Source organism: Leptodactylus fuscus, chromosome 1 (genome assembly GCF_031893055.1).
Source record: "Leptodactylus fuscus isolate aLepFus1 chromosome 1, aLepFus1.hap2, whole genome shotgun sequence".
NCBI lineage: Eukaryota > Metazoa > Chordata > Amphibia > Anura > Leptodactylidae > Leptodactylus > Leptodactylus fuscus.
This window is the reverse complement of record NC_134265.1, coordinates 110,498,382-110,521,423: the sequence shown is the minus strand read 5'-3', so window position 1 is coordinate 110,521,423 and position 23,042 is coordinate 110,498,382. Positions and strand designations below refer to the sequence as shown.

At 40.3% G+C, this 23,042-nt stretch overlaps 1 protein-coding gene across 1 annotated transcript; it reads right to left on the bottom strand.

The window, feature by feature from the left end:
* Positions 1 to 1,003: 1,003 nt before the first annotated feature.
* Positions 1,004 to 22,780, bottom strand: LOC142193609 (solute carrier family 2, facilitated glucose transporter member 11-like). The gene is made up of 12 exons (XM_075262600.1): positions 22,757 to 22,780; positions 19,680 to 19,778; positions 16,840 to 17,000; positions 16,503 to 16,627; positions 15,809 to 15,938; positions 13,139 to 13,287; positions 11,725 to 11,912; positions 11,120 to 11,230; positions 7,199 to 7,300; positions 6,506 to 6,581; positions 3,296 to 3,423; positions 1,004 to 1,201 (listed from the first exon to the last, which is right to left on the bottom strand). The coding sequence occupies exons 1-12, from the start codon at positions 22,778 to 22,780 to the stop codon at positions 1,004 to 1,006; spliced, it is 1,491 nt and encodes a 496-aa protein (XP_075118701.1).
* Between the last annotated feature and the right edge of the window lie 262 nt (positions 22,781 to 23,042).

The window sequence follows — 23,042 nt, the reverse complement described above, 5'->3', positions numbered from 1 at the left end:
CGGCGGAAATCGCTGCAGCATCCGTATCAAGACAATCCTTCTGGACTAGGCCCATTCATTTGGACCTAATCCAGAGCGGAAAGCTGCAACTGTCGGAAGCCACGACAGTTATGGCTAGCCACGGCAGGCGAATTTGGTGCTGCCCGCTTCAAAATCTGGACCAAAAAACTCTGTATGAACCCGGCATAAGAGAACATTGGTAAGGGGGTCCACCTTATTTATGAGGAGTTGTGTGCCTTCTCATATGTGAGGCACACCCTCCATCATCTCAAGGGCTATGAAGACTGTATCATGTGAATAAGCCCTTTAAGGGCACAGACATTTTTCACAGAAATCGATCTGCAGAAAAAATACAAAGCCCTAAGTCCCCGTTCCCATGGAGTAACGCGGCACTCATTCTGCCATGTAAACACATGTCAGAGTGAGCACTTCAAAACAGAATCCCAATGGGTTCCGTCTTACGTGCGCTACACATTGAAATCAATGGGTTAAAAAGCCTCCCATTGATTTCAATGTGTAGCGCATGTGAGACGGAACCCATTGAAGTCAATGGGATTCTGTTTTGAAGCGCTCACTCTGACACGTGTTTACATGTCAGAATGAGCGCCGCGTTACTCCGTGGGAACGGGGGCTAAGACTGATCAAGAAATGAAAAACATGTTATTTCAGAAAACACACACGCAATGCAATAAACCTGCAAATGTGTAACATCACCATGTGGTAAAGGACAAGCTCAGAACACAAATGTATATTAGTCATCTGCATATACTGTACTATTAGTTATTAGCACATAATACATCATGCACACTGAAATATTATTATAAATATAACACAACTGATCACTATATAGTAACTAAGCATTTATGAAGTCATTCAGTCTGGATACACACTCATTGTCAGATGTGTCCGTAAAAAATAGATTATTTAGCACAATGGAGCATGCTTCCTGGAACAGATTAATTGGTAGCTCGACAAAACGTTCTTGTGATGAGCGTCTCTGGGGTCAGAATCTGGTTGATATAACATAGACACTTGGCTGGTCTCCTGTACTGTGCTGGTTTGTGAAATTGTACTTATTAAAATCCTCTTTTATCTGTAACCAAGATTTCCCTTTAGTTTCAGGTAGGTAAAAGTAGAGAAATGCCCCACAGATCGCAGTGATGAAGAGGAAGATGAGGAAACAAAACTGCTCCATAGTGGCCTGGGAAGGAAAACAAGAATATTTAATTTCTGAGGAAATAAACAGGTTTACTTTTCACACAGAGGAGAAAATGTATTCATTGCTTTGCCATTAAAAGTCACACATTTTGGTGAAAGTCATTTGTCAGAATTTTGTGACTTTCCCTTTTTACTCCACTCATGCCACTTTATAGTATTGTAAAACGTGGAGAGGTGTTATGGCCACTGTGGCTGTACAACTTATATGATAGAAAATAGCGAGCATAACTTTCACATCTGGCACACAGATGGCCTGACATGTGACATTGGCTGTTCATTCACTATGGCTGGCTAGATATCAAGTGTCTGAGTGACAGACTCTTTTTAAAGGGATTCTGTTGAGTTCAAAATTCCTCCCAATCTAATAATAGTGCTGGGTAGGAGACTTCGATAGCAGCAGATATATACCTATGTGGCCATAAACTGGTGAAGCAATGCAGAGATATTCATCTTTATATGGATTTGCAAATCTGTTTGCAAGTGCATTGGTGCCATATATTCCTATAGACAGCTATGATGCAAGTAGAGAGTGAAAATGTATATTATGACTAAAGGAGAGGCATTAAGGTAGCCATCTTCTTCAGACTCCATTTAGAGATGGCTTGCAGCTTTCTAAGAAACAAGCTTTCTCTTTTCTGCTATTCTAGCAGACACTTTCTGGAAGAGATATGGAAGTGTTCTCACACAGCCCTCAAGGCCAGTGAATGTTCCACCAGACTATTAAACAGGAACACCATTTTTTTTGTAAACTGGGAATGGGGTCTATTTCATGTTTCACCTAAACAACTGAGCTATGAAAGGTATATTAAAGGGGGTATCCCAGACATAAGCAATTATCACCTCTTCACTAAGACCCACATCTATGATCAGAATAGTATTCCGCAATCCATTCAGTTACAGCACTAAAGTATGGTGGAGTGTGAATGTGGGAGTGGTTCAGCAGGCCCCCTCACATTTGACATCCATGGCCATACTGCCAATGGTGTTGAATAGAGTGGCAGGGAGCATGCTCGACCAGCACTCTATTCAAACTCCTCCTAGCAGTGATCTTACAGCTTAGGAGGCATGGGGACTGGGGTGATCTATTCTGCGAAACAGTGGGAATCCCTGTGGTCAGTCTCCCACAATGAAGCAGTTATCACCAATGTAGTGGATAGGTGAGAATTGCTTGAATACCCCAGTAATGACCACTTGACACCTGAAAAAGGCAACATTGGTTCATATTTAGTGAGTATGTGTTAATGGTTTCAAAGTATTCTAAATAATGACATCTTATTTGGCCATGTGTCCAAAAAAACATTTCTAAGGCCTCATGCAAATGACTGAGTGTACAATTTTTTAGCAGACTGCACTCGGGAGACACTCAGATGACATCCAGGTGTCATCCGAGTGGCTTGATACCCCAAATCAGAGCCCCCCTTGGAAGAGCCTCGGGCTGCACAAATCCCTGAGGCCTCATCCGCAAATCATATTGCAGGTCCTATACCTGGAGGCTCTGTCAATTCATTTGATTGTATAGGTCAGTGAAAGGCAGGGATAACACATGGATACCAATTTGTGTGTCATGTGTGCCGTTTTCACTGACCTGGAGACTGCACACTGTTATGTACAGTAAGCCTTAAAAGAAACTGACGTGTACACAAGCCGATAGGAAAGCATTTATCCTAATGCTATCAGATCGCCATCCATTAAAACAACTGAAGGGATTTGGATGACAAAAATGGCCTTGTGTATGGACCTAATCAATGCTTGAAAAAGATGCTTTAATCCGTTTTAAAGCCACTGCAAAGTGGGTGGGATTCATTGCAGAAAAATACATACAGTGGAAACGCTGTAATTTCCGAAACATTCTCTGTTTTGGAAATCGCAGCATGTCAATTATAGCAATGGAATTGCCGGTGGTTTCCCTATAGTTATAATTGAAGAAGAAAGTCCGCTAAGGAAACCTACGTGGACTGTATGTAAAAAAAAAGCTGCAGGAAAAACCGCCATGTGTTTCCACTGGGGTTTTTCCTGCAGTGCTTTTTCACTGTAGGCCACTACTTGGAGGTCTTAGCCTTATACTTTTTTTTCTTACCACTACAAAGGGGAAGACAAAACCAATGATAGTCAGGCCCATCCAGTTTATTACTCCTGCAATCACCATTGCAGCAGCCCGAGCCTCCTGTGAAAATATTTCTAGATTGATAGTCATGGTGGTCCCACCTGAGGGGAAAAAAACCCGTAGTGAGTGCAAGATAACATACATGTTAAGAATACAACTATATAAGGGGCCACGCGGTGGCTCAGTGGTTAGCACTTCAGCCCTGCAGCGCTGGAGTCCTGGTGCTCAAATCCCACCAAGGGCATAAAACCATCTGCAAGGAGCTTGTATGTTCTCCCCGTGTTTGCATGGATTTCCATCCCATATTCCAAAAAAAAGACATACTGATAGGGAAAAATGTACATTGTGAGCTCTATGTGGGGCTCACAATCTACATTTACAAGAAAAAAAAAAGAATACAACTATATGGTAACTAAAGAGCATATTGAGACAAAAATGAGAGGGGCTGTTCAAATTCAGTATAGCATAGTAGCTGTCCAGATGTAGACCCATCAAATGTACCAAAATAAGAAAAATTTACAAAAATAATAGTTTATTAATTCATCAATATATAATATCCCAACAGATCCAATTAAAATCAATAAAATGAATGTCTATGGCTCTATTGAAATGCCAGTTTTTATTGACAAACTGTTTTTCCACAGCCTGTAAAAAAACTGACATGCACTCTTTGTTTTTTTTTACGGTGGACATTGATAGGTTTTAGGCTAAGGCCCCACGTAATGGGCCACAGCGAAAAAAGCGATGTGGGAAAAAACACAGAAGCAACGATCTGACCCACGGCACTTTTCCATTATACTTACAGGAAAACTGCCAGCATTTCTGTAGGTAACATTGACATGCTCTTATTTCCAAAAACCTCACAGTTCTGGAAATCTTAGTTTTCCTCTGTGGACTTTCTGCCCCTAAGATACCTATATGCAGTTGTGTAACTAGGAATGGCGGGGCCCCGTGGCGAACTTTTGACATGCCCCCCCCCCCAAGAGGGGTACATTGGCGTGCAGGCTGTATGTGAACAAGAGGGTGACGTGGGGTGCAAGGTGTGTATAAGCAAGAGGGGAAAATGGGGGTGCAAGCTCTGTGCGAGCAAGAGGGTAATGTGGAGGAGACCCCCCATTCCACCACACTCTTGGTCACCCACAGCCTGCACCCCGATTTCCCCTTCTCTCTCACAAAATCTGCCCCCCACGTCACCTCTTTGCTCACACACAGCCTGCACGCCCATGTACCCCTCTTCCTCACAGATAGCCTACAACCCATTCCTCTTCATTGTACACTGACCTGTACAATCCAGATAGCTCCGCCCACAAAATACACTGATTCTGTCTTAGTAGGTTAAAGGACCTTTGATGATGTCATGTCACAGGTCCTGTAACCTACTAGTATAGATGCTGGCACAGTGCTTGGAACAGTAGGCAGTAGGAAGTTTCTCCTGCCCGCTGTCACCATGCAAGTGCCGGGAGGCAGGGGCCAGACAGCAGGCGGCCCCTGCTTGAGTACAGTAGTGAAGCCAGCAATTGCTGGCTTCACTACTGTTAAAAGATGGACTGTGGAGGAGGCAGCTCCTCTCCTCTCCACATTCATCTTCAGGCAGCACCCGATGCTGCAGTAAATAGCGCCCGTTACCTGCTGGAGTTACTCCAGGTACTATCAAACACTTGTTTTCAGAACTTGGAGCTTCAGTCTAAACCAGGAATTATTAAAGTCAGTTATGCTGGAGTCTACATTGGCATAATCTGTCTCAAGTGTTTAATGAATTAGATGTATCTATAAGTCTCACACGTCATTCCTGAATTGTTACTCCACTTTTTACACCACCCACTGAGTGAGTTTGAGACAATTTTTGCAACTTTGTAAAAAGTCACAATTGATAAATCTGCAGTGCAGACAGCTAGAATATTCTAACTAGAAATTAGACTCAACATGTTCAAGGCTTGGCTGGGGGTTCCAACTGGTAAAACCCATGTATTAGTGAAGTGCTTTCAGTGATTGGCAGACTAGTAGTGCCACTTTGTGGTATTGTACAGTACTACATGTTCTGTATTTCCCTTTACCTCTGCCATGATGAGCTGGTAAGAACGGTTGCTCAGTTATTCGTATAGTGAAACCTCCAGTGTCTCCATAGTTATAATTGACATGCTGCAATGTCCAAAAACGCAACAACTTTGGAATTTGAAGAATTTCTTCTGTGCGTATTTTTCTACAATGTGTGGTTGAGATTCGTTAGAATCCCAACCACTTTGCAGGGACTGTAAAACGCGGCGGTTTTTGCCACAGCATTTATGCCACGTGAGGCCCCAGTCTAAAACTACTGCTTAATAGTGTGTCATTTGTTGGGATAGTATGCAAAGTAACATACTTTTTCTTTGTTTTATTCTGCATTATCATTGCAAATCAACTAAGATTCATTTCCAGTAAAGCTATTGTAGCCATTGATTCACCAACAGTCTATGGGGCTGATTGACACCACAGTTGTGATACACTATCACAGCATTTATTAACCCCTCATACCACTTTTTCTGTCAGAAATAAATATGTTGGAAAAAATGTGCAGGACCTTAGAGTCACGTAGATTGTGTCTCATTTACTACAGATTTCCAGCAGTGTGTTTTCTCTGTTTATGTCCCACTCCATGTCCAGGTTATTAAATACTGCGATAACAACCCAAATATTGCCCAGGGAAAGTACATTTAAATTGTCAGGAACTAGTACAGGAGATTATAAGAACATTTAATATAGTTTATCAGAATAAATGCATCCACTAGAATCCTATTCACTTTGCAGTTACTGTAAAATGCTGCGTTTTTGCAAAGTGGGGCTTCTGCCTAAATCTATCTGGAACATGTTTGTGTTTCCGCATCTAAAAATAACATGTTGCACTGTTCAAAAAGTTGTTTTTCTGCACCTGTATTTTTCTGCAATGTGTAGACGGGATTAGCCAGAATTGCATTCACTATGCTGGTACTGTAAAATACAGCGTTTTTTTCCCTCTATGTTTCCACAGCAGCCAAAAATCACCGCATTTTCACAATGTGGGGCCTTAGCCTAATGGGGTTGTTTTAGTAGGAAACAAATATGGTTCTGTATGCCTCATTTTGATAGATGAGACAGTAGCAGAAATTTACACAACATCCCACCTTATGTGAATATGCCCTTTCAAGGATTATCAGAATTATCACTCACCTGCTCCTGTACTGAATGATAGTGTATATATGAAAAGAAGGATTACACTGCAGTACGGCATCCAGGAGAAAGTGCCCTAAGTATTAATGAAAAATACTGTATTTACATGTGAAAATTATTTTAATAAATAGTACAGATTTAATAAAAAAATCTAAAATGAATCTAAATCTAAAATGAACAGTTATACATTTATTAGAGTATTTCTTCACAATTTTCTAGATCTCTGCTTGCTGTTAATCATACTGCTTACTTCTAGTGGATGAAATTCTGTCCATGGTCATGTGATGTACGATCCATGGTCATGTGGTATACAGTCCATGGTCATGTGATGTACACACAGGTGCCCAGCTCGTTATAGTCACAGCACAGTAATTAGACATCTGCCTGATAACGAGCAGTGCACCTGTGTGTCCATCACATGACCATGAACTGTATACCACATGACCATGGACAGAATTTCATCCACTAGAGGTAATCAGAATGAATGACAGCAAGCAGAGATCTAGAAATTGATACAGAAATTATACTGGAAAATTATCTAACTTTTTATTATACAAACAATAACATTTGTCTGTCAATATTGGTCTGAAAGTGGACAACTCTTATAAGCTCAGTATGTTAAACCAAAAGTGATTTGGATGATTTCAGTGATTTTATGGGAGTAGTATATCAGTATAGTAATATGACAGTTACCTGCAGTGAAATTGTCAGTGTCAGAAGTCCCAGTGATAGAATCATGAATGTATACCCGACCAGTAAAATAAGTCTTCTGCCGAAATGGTCGATTACTAGACTCTGAAAAAAAAAAGTTTGCAAAAAAAGGCCCTTTACACTACTTAGAAATAAAAACAGTGTTTTATATACATGGATAGATATGTGGGTTCCTGTGGAAATGGATTTCCCAAATTATGGTTTAGATCCACAGATCGCAGACCGACAATTATTTGGTGGCTGTTTCTAACCATATAATTTCATTAATGCGCATACATTATAAGTAGTGTAACAACTAGGTTGGGTGGGGGTTGTTGTAGCACCCCATAGCCAAAGAGGGCCCAAAAACCCATTGCAAAACCAAGCAGACACAACGTAGGTAATAGAGGAAAGCAATTTAATACCCTGTGCCGGGTTCTGTTCTAAGACACTGTATGACCCAATTTTTTTGCCCCCCCCAAAATATATGACAGATTTTTTTATGGTCCACACACAATATATGACCCCTTTTACGGCTACCACGCACTATATGACCCTCTTTTTTACCTCCCCACACAACATATGACCCTCCTATGTGAAATGTAGAAAACAGGGCACTCACCCGCCACGGGATACATAAAACATTCGTTTTTATTTCATCCTCTTTAAAAAAAAGGTCAAACCTTGACCATCGGGGTACAGAAGACGGAATGATGCAAAGAAACAAACAGCGACGATCGTTTCGTGCTTAGTGCACTTCGTCAGGCTTCCTTCAACTGCTAGCAACATCATTGATTTATCCAGATGGAACGGGTCAACACGCCTACTTTTGACCTTACTACACCCAAGTTCAGATAATTACATTCATCAGTTAAAAACAAGTTAAAACACAATCGATGTAATGTTGATAACATGTAATACATCATACATTATTAGCCTCAATTTGTGACATTCTTCTCTATAGAGCGTAATTCTTTTATTAAATGTGCACCAATTAGCGCTACCCCTAATTCACCTTCCGCCACCAGCACATCTATACAACAGATCTATAAAAGGGAACTACATTGCTATGCCTATACTGAAACTGTAACATTTGTCGTGATCCCTGATTATCAATCTATTAGAGACAAACCCAAACAGGAACTATATACATAAACTACCTTTATCCTCGTTCCTGTGCTATGGGGCAGGGAAAAGTAACCTAGCCTACTCCAAACTCCTCCCCTTCATTCTTTTAAATAATATAGGACTAAACAACGTTATTCCGTTTAGGTCTATAGCAGTCTCTTGTTGTCTACACCTAATTCCCTATACCACAGGATTATAAACGCCTATCGAAAAAAGAAGCTGAGTAAATTTGTCTAGCTACGTATATCAATCTATAGAAAACTATAACGGATCGTACCAGATATCGCTAGATGTAAACCGCGATTTATCTTGCACTCCTTACTAGCGGAAGTAGCTGAAGTAAGGACTTTTTTCCTATATTGCACATTATAAGACGTGTCAAAGCTCTTCTAGGGGATAACATAAGAAAAACAAACAGGACGAAGCCGACACATACTGTTCATGCGAAGATTACAAAAAAACGCTCATATCAACCCTCTCATTGAGACCAAGTGGTCCCATTGCTCCCGTACGCAGAATGATCTTAGCCTCTTCCTGTAATAACTTTCTACCTCTATCGCCTCCTCTGGGCAGGGGTTCTATATGACGTAACCCACAGAAAGACAGACAATCGGCTCTCCCTCCGTGGGCCTCCCTAACATGTTCTATCAGTCATGGTGATCCTTTGCCACTGCTGATAGACCGAACGTGTTCCCTGAACCTATGATGCATCGGTCTAATAGTTTTGCCCACATAGAACTTCCTACATGGGCATGTGATCACATAGACCACAAAGGACGTTTTACACGTAATGAACTGTCTAATATTAAATTCAATGCCTCCTATATTCATAAATTTCGCCTGACTGTTAAACTGACAGTAGGAACAGTTTTTGCAACGGAAGTTGCCTTGCGGTTTTAACCCGGTTAACCACATATTTTTTTGTGATGTAAAGTTGCTAGATACAACACTATCTCGAATTGTTCGACATTTTTTAAAAGTTATTAATGGTCGATTAATTGCTGTCTTCGCCAATATAGGGTCATTTTCTAACAAGTGCCAGTTTCTATGAATCGCGCTTTTAATTTGGTTGGCCAGTGGGCTAAACTTAAAGGAAAATACAAACCTGTTTGGTGCGCTTTTCTTTTTCACATGAAACAGTTTTTCTCGATCAATATTGCTGGCTCTATGATAGGCTTTATCGATTATTCTTTTAGGGTATCCTCTTTCTCTTAGTCTTTTCTTTAAATCTTGTGCTTGTAATTCAAACTGTTGGAACTGACTATTAACCCTTCTTAGCCTAATAAACTGGCCGTATGGTACTTATCTGACCGTATCTGAACTTGGGTGTAGTAAGGTCAAAAGTAGGCGTGTTGACCTGTTCCATCTGGATAAATCAATGATGTTGCTAGCAGTTGAAGGAAGCCTGACGAAGTGCACTAAGCACAAAACGATTGTCGCTGTTTGTTTCTTTGCATCATTCCGTCTTCTGTACCCCGATGGTCAAGGTTTGACCTTTTTTTAAAGAGGATGAAATAAAAACAAATGTTTTATGTATCCCGTGGCGGGTGAGTGCCCTGTTTTCTACATTTCACATATGTCACTGCCTGTCTAGGTTTTTTCACAGTGAGCACCACCCTGGGATTTAATTTATTCCATGGTTTTTTTGGCTGTTATAGCCGGAAGATTTGCCAATACTGACACAAGATTGTGAATACGAGCGCTGTCGCAGTAGTGCCGCTGACTACTTTGTTCTTTGCTATATATGAGCCTCCTATTGTTGGCCCTCACACAGTTTATGACACCTTTTTAAAGCCCACACACAGTATATGAGCCTTTTTTTTTTTTTTTTTTTTTTTTTACATCCCACACATCCAGTTTAGGACCCCCTTTTCCCTCACACAGAGTAGTGGGCGATAATTTTTACTCACCTGTCCATGCTCCTGTCCAGGCCGCCCTCCACTGACGCCTCCAGGGCACGCTGTAGCTGACATGAAGAAAGGCGACAGCGGATGGTGGCCTGGACAGGTGAGTAAAAATTATTTCTTTATTAAAAAATATAGCCCCCCCAGTTTATCCCATGAGGTGCTGCCTGAGGTATGTAAAGTGTATGGAATTCCAAGGAAACAAAATTGCAACTCTATATTTTGTGTGGCCCTCATCACTTTCTTAAAAGGGGAAAGAGGCCGCCATCCGTGCCAGATTTATTATCACTTATGCTAGTTTACTTAATACCTTTACTTGATACCTTACATTTACACCAACTATGAGTTGGCAATGATTTCAGTTCAGGTGTACAGTTTTGCCCAAAAGGTGCCTCATGTATGAGGAGGCATGTACCTCTTTATAAAGTAGGTGCATTGTTAACTGGCACCACAAATATGACCAGCGTTCACTACACCAGTATTTATAAATCACCCCAATAAGTATATTGGAGGGCCTAACCGTCATATACAACTATCACTGACAGAACCTCCTACTGAACCTGGTCTTATAGATGAGCACACATACTTTATTAGGAGTTTTCCAACTTTTCTTTGCAGTTTTCTTTCCCTATAAAATACTTGACTTTCCAGTGCCTTGCTTATGTTACCTACAGCATAATGTGAACTGAGTGCACAGTTCACTGTCATCTTAGGTTTAGCGCTTTATAAGGTTAAGCTTCACTGGACGGAAGCATTTAAAATATAACAGAAAATAAATGAGTAACAAAGTAAAATGTGACAGGTATTGTAGTGGTGATACTGTACGTACAGTGAAATACAATCTACTTCTTTGTTTCCTACTGAAATGCAAGAAGGTTTTGTTGTCACTTACACATAGGATCACTGAGGTGGACTCGCATACTCCAACACCTACTGTTAAGTATGGAATTTGTTTGTCTGGAAACCCAGCAGCTCTAAAAACTTCAGCAGCATAAAAGTAGACCTAAAAAACAAGAGTATTTTACAGATTACCCCGCCATAATGTTGTACTGTTTGAGTATTTTACTAATTTCTATGTAAAGTGAAATCTTTCATTTTATAATAGAAAATCTGAACCAAGCAGGTAAAGTGTATGTGATCTGTTCTTGGCCATTGTGTACCAGCTGTAAGGCCATTTTTTAATCTGTCCAACCACAAGTACGTGGACTATGTATTGCGATTCAGGATTGCAAAATTAGTGCTCTACACAGGAACTATTATCACTTTTATGTGTACATGTATAGCAACGTAACAACCTGTGTATTGTCAATATGTGGAGGCTAGTACTATAATAATAGTAATAATATAATAATTCAATATAGTCGGGGCCTGGTACAGATTTTACACTGGGGCCCTGAGGCTTCCTGTTTAGCCTCTGTAAATATATAGTTATATTTTAAGATTAACATCTGAATTTACTTATGATGGGGAAAAGCTGAGAAAGAGAAGTAGCCATACTGCATTGATTCCACATAGTTGTAGAGCCGTGGTCAAGACAGCCAGTATATAGAGCTGCCAGCGGAGTGACGGTTCTCTCAGCAATTCCAGGACAGTTAGACTCCGAGCACTTCTCCGGGAAGCTTGTTCTTGTAACATTTCATCAATCTCTTTCTGATGGTCTCGATCTCCCCACAGTTGTTTCAGTGCTGGTACGGAGAAGCATAAATAATAGCAAAATAAAGATAATTTGGTGTATTAGCATTAAAAGTGTTACTAGCTACTACACACAGCTTACTACTATAGGATAACGATTATATGCTATTTGTCACTCTCTCTTGTGATATATATATATATATATATATATATATATATATATATATATATATATATAGTACTTCAAACCATAATGTTTGAATCGAATCCACAACAACTGCTGTAGCTCATAGACTAGCAATGAATTTCACATTTGAGAATTTCTAAACTGATGGTTTGGCTGACATATAATCCCAAAAAGTTTTTGACTAAGGGAGCGTTCACACTACCGTCGGTGTCCGACATGTAGTGTCCGCTCAAAATCTGTCACGGACACTAGGAGGGGACACTAGATGTGTCCGTGACACCTGTCATTCACTTGAATGGGCATCGGGTGCGTTCTTTTGCACTCCGTGCCCGTCCTTCTCTGTCCGCAAGAGAAGATGTCCGACTTCTCAAGCGGACAGAGGAACCCTGCATGCAGGATTTTCTGTCCGCTTGAGAAGTCGGACATCTTCTCTTGCGGACAGAGAAGGATGGGCACGGAGTGCAAAAGAACGCACCCGATGCCCATTCAAGTGAATGACAGGTGTCACGGACACATCTAGTGTCCGCTCCTAGTGTCCGTGACAGATTTTGAGTGGACACTAGGAGCGGACACTACATGTCGGACACCGACGGTAGTGTGAACGCCCCCTAACAGGTCCCTCTTATGGTATTTTGGCTGGGTGCTGGAATTCCACGTGTGAACCTTTGTTGTTTGGTCTTGAGTTACCTGGTGGAGACTCATTATTTCTCTTTTGGAAGCTAATCTACACAAAGACTTCTTTATCTTTTAGACCCCCTGCAGTTTGGAGGTATCCCAGCCCTCACTTCATCTTTGAGGTTATTTTTCTATTATTGCTTTCTATGCTTTTGTTATTTTTGTTTGCCTACATGTCACATATGGTGGTTTTTGGGGAATCTTGTCCTTTTCTATTACTGTTTATTTCTCATTTAGCAAAATGACAAAAACATGACTTGGAATGTCCAAGAAAAGTAAAAACATGTCTTATTCCAAAAACAGCACATATAACACCTGTCTAAGAGTTGTGTCCAGCAATGCAGCTAAACTCCACTAAAATAAATGAGATCAAGCTGCAATGTCACACAAAGCATGTGAAATAAGCTTACTATGTACCTTGTATGCAGCCATCTTTATCCTTTTTTTCCATCAGGAGGTATGGTGGGGACTCCGGAAAGAATGGCAAAGTGACCATCTGAGCAAGTGCCCAGAACCCACTAAATGCTAAGAGAAGAGGCCACATAGATTCAATCCCTAGAACTTCTCTAGGGTAAGGACAAAATGTTAACATGTTAGAATGTCTTTTAGGTATGTTATAACAAAGAATGCAAGGAAGGTGTTAAAGAAAGTCTATCAGCAGTAAATTTGTTATAAACCTAACCCCAGTACCTTGTAAAGGTGATTATACAGTTTCCAAGTATCTCTCTGTTATTCAATTTTGGAGTCTTAATTTCATGTAAATCGACATTTTAGTCATATGCAAACAAGAGGAAAAGAGCTTTACCTGGGAATCTAGAGCTGAGACTAAAGCCCAAGCAGGCTAAAGCACTGCCCCAAAGCACTTTTCCCCTTATTTGCATATAAATAAACATACATTTACATGAAGTTATATTTTCATATAAAGTGTGAGAATGTGACAGGCAGAGTACTGGAATCTCGCTATATCTCCCTCAGGTTTTTAACTTATGTGTGCTCCAGTGCGGGTCTTTAGTGTTAGTCCTTGGCTCATTACTGGGCCAGAAAAACGCTGTAGATTCCGCACTCCAATACAGATCCATGGAGTGAAAGGAGATGGCCTGGTCTGTCCTGTAACCCTGAGTTCACTGAGACAAATTTGTGTTTGTTTTGTTCGCGTGGCTGGTAGTAACCCACACGTATAGTTAGGTTAACATTACTGTTTAGTTAGTCGCTCAGACGAGCAGGATTTTATTTAGTTTTTGTCCTGTATTTTGTTTTGCTCATTTTGTGTCTGAAGTCAAGGTTTATTTATTTTCCTGTTTTTTTCCAAATAAACCAGTTTGCTGAATATTTTGTGTCCCTGTCTTTGACTGTTTGAGTTCAGATCACTGCTTCTACCGAGCTACCTCCCCAACAAAAGTTATATGAAACTTAATAACAAAGGCACATCTACATACTGTTTACTGCTCACAGACAATGAAGTCAGGATACAATATTTTCAGCAATCAATGCTATTTGTCGACCATTGTAACTTGAAACCAGACTCAACATACAGTTCTTGGCTGGGGGTTCAAAAAATTCACTGGTATAACTCCTGTATTAGTGAAGTACAGACTGATTGTCTGGCTAGTAGCGCCTCCCTACGCTATAGTGGGAGACAGATCTGGGAGACAGATTTGCATATTCCTCCCATGATCCTTTACAGTGGAGCGACTATGGCTGTATAAGTCTCCACACACCTAATAGATGGTCTCTCCTTAAGGAGTGACATTATCCCCATAATCTGGTCTCTCTGTACTTTGTAGTCCATTTTCAGGAAATGTTATTGCTTTGATCACTTTTTATTCAAATTTTTATCAGAATCATAACAGTAAAAAAACGGCGGTTTGGCACTTTTGACCATTTTTCCCGCTACGGCGTTTACCGAACAGGAAAAATATTTGTATAGCTTTGTAGAGCGGGCGATTTTGGACGCGGGGATACCTAACATGTATGTGTTTCACAGTTTTTAACTACTTTTATATGTGTTCCTAGGGAAAGGGGGGTGATTTGAATTTTTAATCCTTTTTTTTTTTTAATATTTTTTTTACTTTTTTTAAACTTTTTTTTTTTTTGCATTTATTAGACCGCCTAGGGGTATTGACATGGGTGGGCGGTGTCACGGATTGTCAGAGCGGTGGGGGTTGGCAAACATGGCTGCTCTGGAGCGTTAAAGAGAGCCTCCTGGAGTATCGTTAAGGTGAGGGGCAAAGTGGTAAAGTATATGTATATGAGATTGTGTGGGGTTAGGGGCGAGGCTGCAGAGGGCAATATGAATTTTGTGGCTTGCTATGGTCCAAAGTGTGTGAGATTGCAGAGATGGTGGTGTGAGTTTGGGGTTTGTGGGGGTCCTGGGAAAAACGTATGTGCGCTATTGTGACGAAAAGTAGCCTATTGCGCAATGGGGTGTATTAACTATGTTTGTGGAAAATTTCAGCCAAATCGGTCGAGCGGGTTTTGCGTGATTGACTAACAAACATCCGAACACACAAACCCACAAACATCCAAACTCACAAACTTTCACATTTATAATATTAATAGGATTTAGGCTGAAGGAGGTGAAAAAACAAAATAAAAATCACACTCATCTTCTCTTGGTGATCCGGTGCCTCTCAGTGCAGTCTGGTCCTGCCGATCTGCTGTTTTCTTCTGGTGTAAGTGTCCACTGCACACAACCACTAGGTAAATCAGTGGCCTCAGAGAAGGCCATGGGGCGTCACTACCTGGGATGTCCCGTGTTCCTTCCTGAGGCTGCTGAGGCCAATCAGTGGCCTTAGCAGAAGGGACACAGGACATCACAGCTGGCGAGGAATTCCACTGCAAGAAGACAGCCGAGCAGCAGGACCGCACAGGTGAGTATGCTTTTTTTCAGCTCCCCTGGCCTAATTAAAAAATAAAATTTAAGCCTGGTAACTTCTTTAAAATGTTCCAACCGATATGTGTGTATATATATATATATATATATATATATATATATATATATATATATATATATATATATATACAGTGTATATATATATATATATATATATATGTTAGCAATAAACTGACATATACCTGAGTACTCACCTAAGCCCTAAAATTTGCCCAGTCAGTTTTCCAGTTGTCACAAATATGGAGATACTGGTGCTAGTAAATCCTCGTAGTTTCTTATCTGCAATTTCTCCTGCATACTGACAGTGGATGTTGAGTCCAAATCCTGAAATAGAAATCTCAGTTTTAAAGGGAGTCTATCACAACCTCCTACTTAACTGCCAACACCACATTACTGGGGACATTACAATGGTAAAAAACATAGCTTTGATATGTATGCCACTTTTGTAGATTTTGAAAAAAAACAACTTTGAAGTCTTATGCAAATGAGTCAGTTGGTGCACAGGGGGTGGGCCTTCAGCTCCCTGGAGCACTGCTTTTGCCACTGAGACCCCTACCATCTCCTGTCTACACCACCCCTTGCAGTGGGAGTTGATTTTCCTACTGCCATGACATCACTCATCATACAAAAGCAACAAGAGTGATGCTCCACGGCTGAATGCTCGCCCCCAGTGCACCAACTGCATAAGTTTTGAAGTTGTCATTCTCCCAATCTATAAAAGTGACATAGATAACATAGGTAAGTTGTTTATCAGTGTAATGTGCTGTATAACAAGATGCTGGAAGTTGAATATACTTGGGGAGGTGGTAGACTCCCTTTAAAGCCTACTTATATAGGTATATATTTATACTTGAAAGTAACCAGTGGGCTTTAGTAAAAAGGTCATACCTGCATTAATGCCATACAGAAAGCGGGCAAGCAGAATCATCTCAAAAGATTTAGCAGTGGCACTGAGACCCATCAATAATGCTGCAGCTATAGGGATCACATCGCTGCACAGCTGACATCTTTTTCTGAAGTGAGAAGTGAATAATTTTGTCTTAAGTAAAGTAACGAGAAAATGATTGATATGTTATTTTCTGTACTTTATATGTGTCAATTTATACTTATATATGTGTGTATATACAGTAATTTACATATATGTGTCACTGAATGTAAATGTTAAAATTGTATTCACAATAGTATGCCATTATTATAAATTGTTATGTAAGAATTGTATACTTACTTGCCATATTTAGAAGCTAAATATCCAGATCCCAGAGAGCCCACCAGCCCTCCAATGCAGTAAATTGATACAATAAAAGACCAAAGTAATCTTAGGCTATTGTCATTAATAGGTAGATAATAGCGATGTATCCAAGTGTCATTGATAAATCTCTTTACAAACTAGGACAGAATCAAAGAGTAGATATTAAAATGCATTCACTAACTTGTTTTATAGGAATCACTAATTCACAAAACGTGTAATTTTACCGATGTCCAAAACTTCACTATGTCACTTTTCTAAAGCATGCCATTTGTACAGAATACCCATTCGGGACCCATACTAATGTAGGTTGACACAAAAAGTATGCCAAAGAGTTTGGTATTGAAAGCTAAGTGCCATCAAAACTGAGTTACAATATTCATCAAAACCCAGGTGTAAAACTGTTTCAGGAAGAATGCAATCATATTTTTGTAGTCATGTACAACACGTTTCATATATGTTATTGTATGGCTGATTTCCCAGAGTCCTTACATCTAGAATCACTGTAATCCATTCACAGATATTCCAGGTTGGATATTTCTAATTGCTGCTGCATGTAGCACTTTCTTGTCCAGTGAAATGTAATATTGGGCACACAGAGGATCTATACATAATATCAATACCCCACCATAACAACTTATCACCTATCAACAGTATAGGTGTTTGTGTTGCATTATTGTAGGATTTCCACTTGGGACGTTCACTGATCACGACAAAGGGGAGTTCACGTCTTCCGCTTGAATGGAGCAGTTGTTGCGCATGTGAGCCACAGTTTGCAGTACCGACAAAGCCAATGAGATTCTGGCAAATCCATCCACACACACAAACTAAAAAATACGCTGCAGAAAAGCTGCATTTTGAAAACGTGTGTTTTTGAAAAACGCAGCATGTTGATTTTACCTGTGAAAAAGCTCATGTTTTCCCTATAGATTTAATAGGGGAAGAAAATCACAAAGAAAAACACGGCAAAAAAAGTAATGAAAAACACTGCAGAAAAAATTGTGATGCGTTTCTTCTGCATTTTTACCAGAATGTTTGTTAGCTGTGTTCTACAACATGGACCTTTAGCCTAAGGTTTATATATTTTATTTTTTGTTTCCCCTGAAAATACCCCCTACTTAAGGGTAAGTTCAGACTGTGTGGCCTTGACTGAAAACCGGTGCACTGTACAGGCATCCAGCCGTGCACTCTGCTCCGGATTAGGCCCAATGAATGGGCCTAGTCCGAGTTGGGAGTGTCTTCAGGCCAAATCGCGAGGCGAAACTGCCTGAAGAATGAGCATCTCGCTTCTTTTTTCTGGGAGCAGGAAGAAACAGCTCCTGGAAGAAAGACCTGAGCGGCTCCCATTGATTTCAAAGGGAGCCGTCTTTTTGGTCAGGATTTTGAGGTGGATATGGCCTCAAAATCCTGACCAAAAAACTCTGTCTGAACTTACCCTAATGTTCCACAGGTAAGAGTAGTAAGGGGGTTTGGTTCACATTTGTATTATATATGTTAGAGAGCAGAAAGGCTATATACATCTATGTTTCACTGAATATTTAATATAAAGTTATGGGGTTGAGTGAAGGATGCCAACTTGTTCCTGCCTTCATCTTACATTTCTTTCTCGGGCACTGCCCAAAACTCATCCCCTCCTTACAGAAAACTGTTATCTATAATGGGATGAAACTTCTTCTTGTGCCTTATCCAATAGTTATGTGCTGAAACTTACGTGACGGCTTTATAGCCAATCATGTTATGTTAATTATATTAATCGGAACTTACAAACTTACAATGTATACAAACCTCACTATACGCCCTTAAAGACCAGAATCCATATTGGTCACATACTTGCACCTTTTTTTTTTTTTTTTTATGCTCTACATAGAGCTCACTGTACATTTTTCCCTATCAGTATGTCTTTGGAATATGGGATGGAAATCCATGCAAACACGGGGAGAACATACAAACTCCTTGCAGATGGTTTTTTGCCCTTGGCGGGATTTGAACCCAGGACTCCAGCACTGCAGTGCTAACCACTGAGCCACCGTGTGGCCCCTACATACGTGCACCTTGTGACTGTGTGTGTTCCTCTGAGCTGGCTCATATATCAATTTATACTAATTTGGGCTTCAATATACATTTAGAGCAGATTGTGCTCACAAGTGCACTGACTGACTGCAAGTTCACTCTGGTTACAATAATGAATATTTACAAAGTTGTCAGTACCTAATAAAAATGTAAAAAACAATTCAATAACATCATAACGGGGAGTTTTATATTTTACAGATAGTTTTTGCTGTTTATTAGGCATGCATTGGTATTAATTAACAGCATAAATAATAATTTACTATAAAATTCCATGTTTTCACTAAATTCCGATTCTATTGTATGTGATATATTTTTATTAGTATAGTATTCATTAGTTACTTTTCATTGGAGGAGTTTTGAGTGCAGAATTTTTTATTTTGTGAATATCTTTGTTTAAAGTGATTGTAACTTCCCTCCACATATTTAGGCCCCTTGCAGATGACAGTGACTGTGCTCAGTGGGCTATCGTTTATAGCACACTGACCCATTCATTTCTATGGACCCATACACATGACTGCAGGTGCAAAATATAGAACATTTCCTATTCCTGAACTTATTTTGCGGCCCTTGCTTCCATAACTCCTATTCATGTAATGAAAGGGACTTTGGAAGCACAGCTAGTGCACAAGCAGCACACGGGGACATCTGCGTGTCCCTCGTGCGAAGCCCATGCCTTTAATTCACGGCTGACCAGAAGCACACGCTCGTCTGTAACCGGCCTTAGTAATAAATCCCAGTCATATACTTACCTGAGAAGGAGAATTCATGATAGATATTTGAAATCCATATTGAAAAGATCCTCCAATTCCCAGTACAAATATCAGTGTGAATAATCCACGATATTGCACCTGAAAAACACAAGGTAACATTAAAATATGATTATGTGTGGTTCATTGTGATATATTTAAAAAAAACATGGGAAAACATTTTGGCATAAAACTAGATACTTAAAGCAATTGACCACTTTCAGACCAATATTGAGAGACAAATGTTATTGTTTGTATAATAAAAAGTTGTACAATTTTCCAATATAATATTTGTATCAATTCCTCCAGTTTTCTAGATCTTTTTGCTATGACTCATTCTGATTAATTCTAAAACACAGAATTTTGACCATGGTCATTTGATATACAGACCATGGTCATGTGACAGACACAGCTCATTATAGTCACAGCACAGTAATCAGACATCTGCCTGGTAATGAGCTGTGTACCTGTGTGCTCATCATGACCATGGACTGTACATCACATGACCATATTTTCCAATATATTTTCTGTATTAATTCCTCTGTTTGTTTTTTAGATCTCTGCTTGCTGCCATTCATTCAGCTTACTTCTAGTGAATAGAGATGAGTGAGTAGTATTCGATTGAGTAGGTATTCGATCGAATACTACGGTATTCGAAATACTCGTACTCGAGTACCACTCGCTGTTTGAATGTAAAAGTTCGATGCAGAACCAGCATTGATTGGCTGAATGCTATACAGTCGGCCAATCAACGCTGGTTCTTCTCCTACCTTTAGAAGTCTTCTCCGTGCAGCTTCCCCGCAGCGTCTTCCGGCTCTTCATTCACTCTGCCAGGCATCGGGCCTTGGTAGAGCCGACTGCGCATGTCCGCTTGTAGTGCGGGCATGCGCAGTCGGCTCTGCCCAGACCCGATGCCTGGCAGAGTGAATTCAGAGCCGGAAGATGCCGCGGGGACGCTGCACAGAGAAGACTTCTCGGAGGATCCAGCCCGACCCTCACTCGTGGACTTGGTAAGTATAATTTGATTGAACGTTGCCTACCCCTGAAACGAGCATTTTCCCCCCATAGACTATAATAGGGTTCGATATTCGATTCGAGTAGTCGAATATTGAGGGGCTACTCGAAACGAATATCGAACCTCGAACATTTTACTGTTCGCTCATCTCTACTAGTGAATTATAATTAGTACATGGTTATGTGATATACGGCAATGCACACACAGGTGCACAAGCAGCAGCACTTTTCTCTCCGCATGTTTCGTGCAGAAACTGAATGGAAACCACATGGGCCACATTATAGTCTATTGCGTCTGTGGGTTTCCTTAGGTAACTGATTTTTTATGTGTATAGGTTTCTGTTCGGTGGGTCCCTAAGCAGACTTTCCGAATGGAAACCCAAACACAGATGTGAACCTGGCCTAATGCTAAGGTCCCACATGGCGTTCAGCAGCAAAAAAGCGCTGCAGGAAAAACCACGCCGGCAATGCATTGCAGTGCTTTGGACTGAAAGTTTGCAAAGGTTTCCACTGCAGACTTTCTGTTTCAGTTATACCTATAGGGAAACTGCCGGTTTTTGACCGCAAAGTGGGGATGGGATTCCCTAGAATTGGGATTTCTGAGACTGTAAAACGCCACTTTTTTTTCGCCACATGGGGTTTCCAAGGAATTGTGAAGATGTTAGCTCCTAATGTAATGTACGTTTTTGTGCCTGTTTATATGAAGTTCACCTAAAAACATCAGAGCTTTTGTAAGTTAACTTGAGTTATATAACGAAAAATACTACTTATACTAAGGCCGGGTTCACATCTACATCCTGGCCTCCATTTTGCAGGTTTCCATTTCCTGCACGAAACTGAGCAGGAGGTGGAAACCTGCAGGCATTTTTAAAACCCATTCATTTGAATGGGTTTGAAAAGTGTCTGGCTGTGAGCGCCGGTGAGCGTTTTAAGCTCTTTGTGTCTGTTTTTTAAAAAAACGGTTTTGCTGCAGAGTCGGACATGCAGGACTTTGTATCCGGTTTACAAAAAAACGGTTTCGCCGCGGAGAGCATAAAACGCTCACCGGCGCTCACAACCGGACTCGGTCTGACAGGTTTCCTCAGAACGGAGACCCGAACGCTGGTGTGAACCCAGCATAAGATATTTCTATTACCTCAGTTAAATAAAGGAGATAGTTAGATTGAATTGAGCAAAGTTTATTTAAGGCATACTGTTCTTGGGTGCATTTGGGAGTACCTTAAAGTTAGTAAATTGCAGCTTGTAGAATTACACATTGCACCAATATTTGCACCATGTTCCTGGCGACACGTGGGCAGTACTCTTTGTGGATTGGTCACCAGCGAGTTTGCTACAATGTCCAGTACCAGCAAAGTGGTGAGATTTCTACATATCTCATTCATTTGCTGTTACTAAACCCCACACCACAAAGTGACCTGCGCTATAGGTTATAGCCCCACAGAATGTCAGGTATTGCTGCAAGTTTCACCTATGGTTTCAACCTATACAAAGCAAAGGTTAAATAACTTCTACAGGTGTGATACAATAAAGATCGCCCAATTTCTGATAGATTTTGCTGCAGCAGCATTCAGGTAAACACTGACGAAGAATTCAGCAGTGTTCTCTGATGGTAGTTTAGCATTGTGTCCATCCCATGCTCCCCTGATCTTTATTGGCTTCTTTCTTAACAACTATGACTAAACCCACTCCTTGCAGGCCATGGCCACTTTTCTTGTCACTTTTCAAATTTGGAGAATGTTAAGAAAAGCTAAAACTTTTTGGATAAATTTCCAAATACAATGACTATTTTTGGTATAGTTTGCACCAAATATGGTTGTAAACTTTTTTTTGTAAATGGGGACTTTATCAAAACTAGAACAAAGAAATGTGGATATTTTGCCCACTGCGGCCAATCAGATTTTAGCTGTCAGAGAAACCATTTGTTTAAATTAAAATTAATCCAGAATGGTTGCCATAGGCAACAACACTTTGGGTATGTCAGTTCATTATGATATCATATCTTACCACCAGCCATGCCCTGTAGATTGTGTCTCTTTTGCCACCCACTAATAGAAATGGATACTCACCAGTTCCTTCAGCCAAGATGTCATTTTGGAAGGATTGCCAGAGTTCTCTCTCTAACCCTTTTCTTGTCTGTTAGTGCTGCAGTATTTGATAGAAGATACGCCTGAAAAATTGGAATAAAGTTAAAGTTTACATAGACTGGGTCATAGTGAACGTTGGATTAGATATTTCAGATTAAGATGTCAGATGTGACTTGTTTTTTTTGTCTAGTCTGCGTGACATGACTTGCAGTTACATCAGGTGCTGCATTGTTTAATATATGTAACATTAAAGGGGCTCTATCACTAG

Bases quoted from the DNA above. Each gene is read 5' to 3' on its own strand.
- LOC142193609 (XM_075262600.1), bottom strand. From the start codon at position 22,780: ATGACATCTTGGCTGAAGGAACTG. The intron at 13,288-15,808 runs GTGAGTACTCAG...TCCTTACCCTAG, and splicing joins GGGCAAATTTTAGGGCTTAG to AGAAGTTCTAGGGATTGAAT. The intron at 3,424-6,505 runs GTGAGTGATAAT...TTTTCCCCTCAG, and splicing joins ATCATTCAGTACAGGAGCAG to GTGGGACCACCATGACTATC.